The following is a 7,416-nucleotide window of genomic DNA, read 5'->3' as shown; positions in this document are numbered from 1 at the left end:
TCACTTTGCCGATCTTTTCCTTTTCTGATTTGATGACTTCTTAGCTCTTTTCTTCTTTTCCTTCTTAACTCCATAATCATTAATAGCTCTCATCATTAGTGCTCTGTAAGGTTTCTTCGGACTCACTTCTGATTTTTCTCCAGGTTTTGTTTCAGCTGATGCGGGCATTTTCCCTGCTTCAGTTCTCCTATAATAAAGTACCAAATTAACAACACAAAATAAAATTAAAAATGTTATAATTAAGCTTTAAAAAAATTAAAATTATAAATGTAAGTGCGTGCATTTACCTTGGTGGAGGAAAACCAATCATGTGCGGTTTTGCAGGCTCAGAGGCAATTGGCTTGCTAGTAATGTCTTCCGGTTCAGCTTCTTCGCTAAACTCGACGAATCGGAGAAATGACTGTCAATGTAAAATGTATATATTTTTAGCTATTTTGCTTCACCTTGTTTAATCAGGGTTAAATAAATTTATCTTACTACTATGGATAATCTTAGGAAAGAAAGAAAATAAATATCTGGAAAATAAAGTGATTTAGGTCTTCTTTCCCTCCTTTTGGTACGAAAGTCCTCCAATTGACGAATTTTTTAAAATATTTAAGTCAACCAAACATGAAAATATTTTCTTTGTACAAAACGGCAAACACACCAGTAAAACACATGTACAACTTTATATCCGCATGCAAATAGTTTGTAATATAGCTTATTACAGGATTAGAGCACATGCAATTGCAAGTAGAGTATAGTTGATAGTTACATTAATTAAACTTAAAGTGTATAGTAAAGAACTTATAATGCAGCATTAGCAGAAACATGGAAGATGTATGTAGGTGTCAAAAGATTGATCTGAAAAAGATAAAATATGGGGAAAGTTGAAGAATGTATAGATCTCCATAGAAATGCATATTCAAGTCTAAAAACTGCGGGAACAATTACATTTTCCAGAATGGAGTAAAAAAGTAGAAGTATGAAAATTTCAAAAAAAGATTATAAGCGAAATATACAAAGTCACATACAGTTTTTCTTCTTTTATTTGTAAAGCTTGTCACTTAAGAATGTTAAATGCATCTTAATTACTCTTAATTGGATATATTTATCTGCATTTTCATATACTCATTATTTAACAATACCCTCGGCCACTACTCTTGGTTATTTAGAAGTCAATTATGTAGGATTCTGACTAAATACACATTGTATATATAGGAAGAAAATTTGTGATCAACCTAGATGTGTGAATAAACTACTTCAGCCGTATAGAGAACTTGGAGAAAAACATATTCATCCAAATTACTTCCTATAGTAATTAATTTTTATCGGAGATGGCAGACCTACTTTCATAGTCTCTTGAATGAGGAGGGGGACAAGAGTATTGTCCTGGGTGATTTTGGCTCTCCGGGAGTCGTTGTGACTTTGGGTATTGTAGGCGGATTAGAGTTGATGAAGTTGAGGGGACTATGCGTTAGATGAGTAGGGGCAAAGCGGCCGGGCCGGATGAAATTCCGACGGAGTTTTGGAAGAGTGCAGGCAAGGCAGGCTTGGAGTGGCTCACTAGGTTATTTAGTGTCATTTTAGAACGAAGAAGATGATCGAAGAGTGGAGGTGAAGAACGATGGTTCTTGTATATAAGAACAAGGTTGATATCCAAAATTGCAATAACTATTGGAGTATCAAGCTGCTTAGCTATACTATGAAAGTCCGGGAGAGAGTGGTAGAGCTAAGGGTGAGGAAGAGTGTGTCAATTTCTGAGAACCAATTTGGGTTTATGCGGGGCGTTCGACTAGAGAAGCCATCTACCTTGCTAGGAGATTGAGGAGCAATACAGGGAGAGAAAGAAGGCTTCCATATGTATGGTGTTCATCGACTTGGAAAAGGCGTACGATAAAGTTCCGAGGGAGGTTTTGCGGAGGTGTTTGGAGGTTAGAGGTGTACCTGTTCCCTACGTTAGGTTGATTAAGGACATGTATGATGGATTAAATACACGAGTGATGATGGTGGATGGGGACTCAGACCATTTTCCAGTGATTGATGGGTTGCATCAGGGGTCAGCACTCAACCCTTTTTTGTTTGCTCTGATGATGGATTTACTGACGTGCCACATCCAAAGGGAGGTGTCATGATTCATGCTATTTGCAGATGATATTGTATTGATTGACGAGACACGAGATGGTATGAACGCGCAATTAGAGGTATGGAGGCAGACTCTAGAATCTAAAAATTTCAAATTTAGCAGGACCAAGACAGAATACTTGGAGTGTAAGTTCAATGGCGAGAGTCATGGAGGGTAAGGGGAGGTGAGGCTGGACTCGCTGGTCATACCTTGGAGAGGGAGTTTTAAGTACCTTGGTTCTATTATTCAGGGGGATGGGGAGATTGATAAAGATATCACACATCGTATTGGGGCGGGATGGATGAAATAGAGACTCGTTTTCGGTGTTTTGTGCGACAAGAAGGTGCCACCGAAACTTAAGGTTAAGTTCTACAGAGTGGTAGTCAGACCAACAATATTGTATGGGGCAGAGTGTTGGCTAATCAAGATCGCTCATGTCCAGAAAATGAAGGTAGTAGAGATGAGGATGTTGAGATGGATGTGACGACACACCAGATTAGATAGGATAAAAAATGAGGTTATTCGCAACAAGGTGGGTCTGTCCCCTATTGAGGACAAGATGCAGGAAGCGCGACTTAGGTCGCTTGGTTATGTGAGGAGGAGGAGCACAGACGCTCCGGTGAGGAGGTGTGAGAGGTTGACATTGGAGGGCCTACAGAGAGGTAGAGGTAGGCCAAAGAAGAGGTGATTAGGTAAGACATGACGCAACTTCAGCTGACCGAGGACATGACCCTTACCCTCGATAGGAAGGTATAGAGGTCGATAGGAAGGTATAGAGGTTGAAGATTAGGGTAGTAGAGTAGGTAGTCTATAGTGTTCATAACAGTAGTATTGGCACGCACTCTTGTTTTCTGTTGGTAGTAGATTTTTCTGACTAACCGTTGTTTCTTTCATTGTTGATCACCTTACTATCTGGTTGTTTTTATTCTGCTTTTATATGGCTTGTTGATACTGTCCCTTCTTTTCTATATTTTCATTAATGTGGTGCTTATGTTTTCCTAAGCCGAGGGTCTATTGAAAACAACCTCTATATCCTCACAAGGTAGGGGTAAGGTCTACGCACACACTACCCTCCGCAGGCCTTACAGTGTGAGATATTACTGGGTATATTATTGTTTTTACTGTTTAAATATTCACCATGGTATAGGAGCCTTAGGCTCAAGACAAAGAAAATTGTCTTAAGCTTTATTATAATCGCATTCCCAAGTCCCAACCATAGCTTCATCTACTATCACTACTTTGACTTTATCACTTTCATTATTCCATCAACTCATCACGATTAGTCCTATCAATTTAAAAGCCTCCAACTACCATGTATGAAGAATTCAAATGCTACAGCTTACAGAGAGCGATATTGAAGGTGAAATATTTTGTGATTGACGATGCCTTACCTGCTATAGACATCAATGAAAAAGGAGAAGAAACTCCCAACCCAATTAAAATATTCAGTGCGGAAGGAGTGTGCTAATAAGGAATCGGATCACAGATACCTAGTGAGGATGTGTAAGACGTTGGCAATAGTAGGTCTAACGAGAGGTAGAGGTAAGACGAAAATGTATTGAAGTAAGGTGACTAGAAGAAACATGACACATCTTCAATTTTTCGAGAATATGACCCTAGATAGAAGAATATGGAGGTCGACAATTAGGGCAGAAGGTTAGTAAGTAGTCGAGGGACGATATCTCACTTTCCTATGGAAGAGGCATGGTGATAGTTTGGAGCACCTTATCTGCTCCTCCTCCTATGTATCAGTACTATTAGTATTATTTTTGTATTTCTTATTTTATAATTTCTTATGTTACCTGTTGTTTCCTTTACATTAGCTATCTTATTATTTTGTTGTTGTTGTTAATGTTTCTTTTCCCCAGTATTTCCAACATGGCCTGTTCACTACATTTTTTTCTTTCTTAAATTTGCTTTATTTTTTTTTTATTTTTTTTTGAGTGGAGGATCTATTGGAAACAGTCTCGCTAGCTAGCTACCTCATACAAGTAAGAACTGCATATATATTTATCCTCCCCAGTCCTCACTTATGGAATTACACTGGATATATTGTTATTATTGTTGGTTTGAGGACAAGTACCTACAAGTCAGCAAAGGACAAGGATCTCTACTGAGCCAACAATTGCATAGCACCAAAATGGAACAATAACGGTAGTCATGAATATATCAAGGAATTCAAAGGAATATGTAATAGCCTTACAGCTATACACAAGCCCTTGGATGAAGGTTGTAAAGTTATAAGCTTTGTTAGGAAGTAAATGCAAAACCCCAAGAACAGTTGGGACAGCATGCACTATATCCAACTTTAACCCAAGGTCGGAACTATCGAACCATCAAAAGTTTTGGTTGGTGTGGTAAGTATTTCATCATCCTTACTATAGATTTCGAATTTGAGTTCTAGAAATAAAGTCCTCGGCCCTTTGATAGGAAGGGTTATATCTTCAAAGTGAAATTTCCATCGTGAATCCAGATTAGTTATGCTCCAAAGTAGATATTGGACACCGAGTAGGAATTAAAAAAAAATTACTCATGTGTCAATGCCTTAAGGAGGGTTTGAAATGAGAGGGGAAGATGGTGAACAGGTGCAACCTGATCGAGTAATAGTTTTCAAGCATAGAAGACACAAATCTTTTAGAAGAGGTAGAGGAAATTAAGGACAAGGTAGAGAGGAATATATTTTCATTCCTAGAGCTGAGGGTCTATTGTAACAACCTCTTCATCTTTAAAGATAAGGGTAAGATTTGCTTATACATTATCCTTCTTAAACTCTTATATTGAGTTTGTTGTTGTTCTTGTTATTGTATATAGAGGAAGATGGTTCAAGTTCAACCCCGCTTAGAAATTGCTATGGCTTTAGATATTTCAATCAAACTTCATCTTTAAAAAGATCAAGTTCATTTTCTTGCTTATTCTCTAGTTGAATTCGTGCGCTATTTGTTTAGCGCCGAGATTCGTTGCATTAACCTTACAATTAATCATCTCAAGAGGAAATGGAGCAAAACCCTATACTCTAAGAACGAGTTCATTAAATGGAGCAAAACCCTATTTTAAATTTTTAAGAACGAGTTCATTAAATGTATCAAGCCTAAACGACGTCCTATTTTAACTATTCGCAAGCTAAAAGGCTCTTTAATCTAAACATTCAAACTCAGATGTAAATCCTTTTTCACTAATTAGCACACAATTTACTATATTTGTCTAGGTAAGACTCTATTAACAAGAGAGTTTTCGTCATAATAAAATATATAGAGACTTACCTCATTATCAGCAACACTTGTCAACCCATTAGTTTTTAATGAATCACCTTCATGATCAGAGCTGATAGTGATGATTGCACTGGAATCTAGTCATCAAGATAAAGGTTTTAAAAACTATTAGATTATCAAAATTTTCAAGCAATAACATTTCTTATTCTAAAGAAATAGAATTAGCGAACCAGAAATATACTAATAACTTTTTGGTTTTAAAATTTAAAGTTATAATCTTCTTTGTTTATGCTCTTTAGAACTACGTGTGTTCTACAAAGTAAGTTTATGACCAGTAACTGTACATACGAGAGAAATGGGGAGTGGGGGACATCGCAAACACTAATGTACGTGATAGGAAATAACAGTTTGTGGAATGCCTCACATACAAAAAAAAAACTAATTTTGAGTTATCTTTTTATATAGAGTAAATTAATTTCACTTATCTCTTTTAACCTTTTTAATTTTGGCTTGTAGGCCAATAAACCCAGTGATTTTAAATATTCAATGGCAAAAATGAGTTGGTTCGTTATGTGTTTTAAATATAAAAAAGAGAAAAATGACCATTAATTAGTATGAATTGTAACATATACCTTTTTTTAAAAAAAATTAAAACCAAAATGTTAGTGCTAGTATTGGATTTTTTTCAACTGGCCAATTTCGGGTAGAATACTTATTAGGTTTTCAAAATGTATTATTTCCTTAACTCAAAACATTAGGAGTACTACTCATTTTATACACCATTTTTTATTGGGTACTTTTAGGTATTTCCACTTTTTGCTTGATAAAACATAGTTGTCCGTTATAGTTGAAGGACGTTTTTACCATTTTAATTTAAAGGGTATTTTAATGATCTAACTCACTTTTGGCCTTTGATTTAAGATCTAAAAATTCATTTTCCCTTTCAAAAAGGTGGAACTTAAACACAAAGGGTTACCCTTTTATATATTAGAAACATTTTTTTAAACTTTACTTCTCAGATCGTGCCTTGTTCTTTAGAGTAAATCTTAATAGACATCTGAATTATAGGAAAGATGTAACTAGTACACGAATATAAAATAAATAAATAAATAAACAAACAACCAAGTACATTCCACCAACTCATAAGAATTTTATATATAATTAAAATAATAAGCCTATGTCAATCTAAAGTCTAGAGTTGATAAATTTACCTTGGACCGTATTGCTAGCACCCGTAGAAAAACTCATTTTCAAATGAAATTTTTCGATCTGATAACAAAAAGTCACAAAGATTTTATTACACTTGATGATTTTAAGAGACAAATAGCAGTATCACACACACATAAAATAAACTTATTACAAATGTCTATTAAAAAAGGGAGGAAATGTAAACCATCATACCTTTTACAAGAAGCGCCTCTACTGAATGGAGAAAATTGAAATGATTTACAACAATATAAATGTTATTATATACACTCTGCCAAGATAAAATTACAACGGTATTTCATTTAATAGATACATATAATTAGATTTACTTATAGTTGTAGTTACTAATCCGCACAAAAATACAAGAAGAGCCTAGTCATTAATTAGTGTCTTGTTGAAAATAAAAGAGGATCTCATCTAAACATTTAAAAATCATTATAAAACCAAAAATAGCTCTATATATTAGATAAATAAATTAATTATAATCTATCTGGCTACGGCTATATTTGGACACTATCGTGTGAACAGCCAAGTCAAAACTTGACTAATACAGAATTTCGATATTAATAATATAAGAACATTTTGGAACTATTTTTATTGAATTTATAAAGAGAATCTGAGATTTGACTAAATTTCTTTATTTGCATTTTAAATCTAATTTGTGATTGCCACTGTTTAAGGAAAAATTGTGAAGCAATGTTCACCATAAGCGTTGCGTTGATTTACTTTCTTCACGCGCCCCACCCCCAAACGCCACAAACAAACATTTGAACGGTTTGTGCTGTATTTACATAATTTTTTTTTTTTTTTGGGTAGAATAAAAGTAATGTTACTTGACCATTCAAATGTTCATCTAATTAATTAAAAATGAAAAAACTGACCAAAATTTTAGTTTTT

The 7,416-nt window shown here is 34.9% G+C and overlaps 1 protein-coding gene across 1 annotated transcript; it reads right to left on the bottom strand.

Moving 5' to 3' along the window:
- LOC104221474 (uncharacterized) lies at positions 1-6,578 on the bottom strand. The gene is made up of 4 exons (XM_009772570.2): positions 6,525-6,578; positions 5,365-5,450; positions 288-400; positions 1-187 (listed from the first exon to the last, which is right to left on the bottom strand). The coding sequence occupies exons 1-4, from the start codon at positions 6,559-6,561 to the stop codon at positions 1-3; spliced, it is 423 nt and encodes a 140-aa protein (XP_009770872.1). The 5' UTR covers positions 6,562-6,578.
- Between the last annotated feature and the right edge of the window lie 838 nt (positions 6,579-7,416).

The sequence above is a fragment of the Nicotiana sylvestris genome, chromosome 1 (genome assembly GCF_000393655.2).
Source record: "Nicotiana sylvestris chromosome 1, ASM39365v2, whole genome shotgun sequence".
In the NCBI taxonomy this organism is placed as follows: domain Eukaryota; kingdom Viridiplantae; phylum Streptophyta; class Magnoliopsida; order Solanales; family Solanaceae; genus Nicotiana; species Nicotiana sylvestris.
This window is presented reverse-complemented; position numbering and strand designations above follow the sequence as displayed.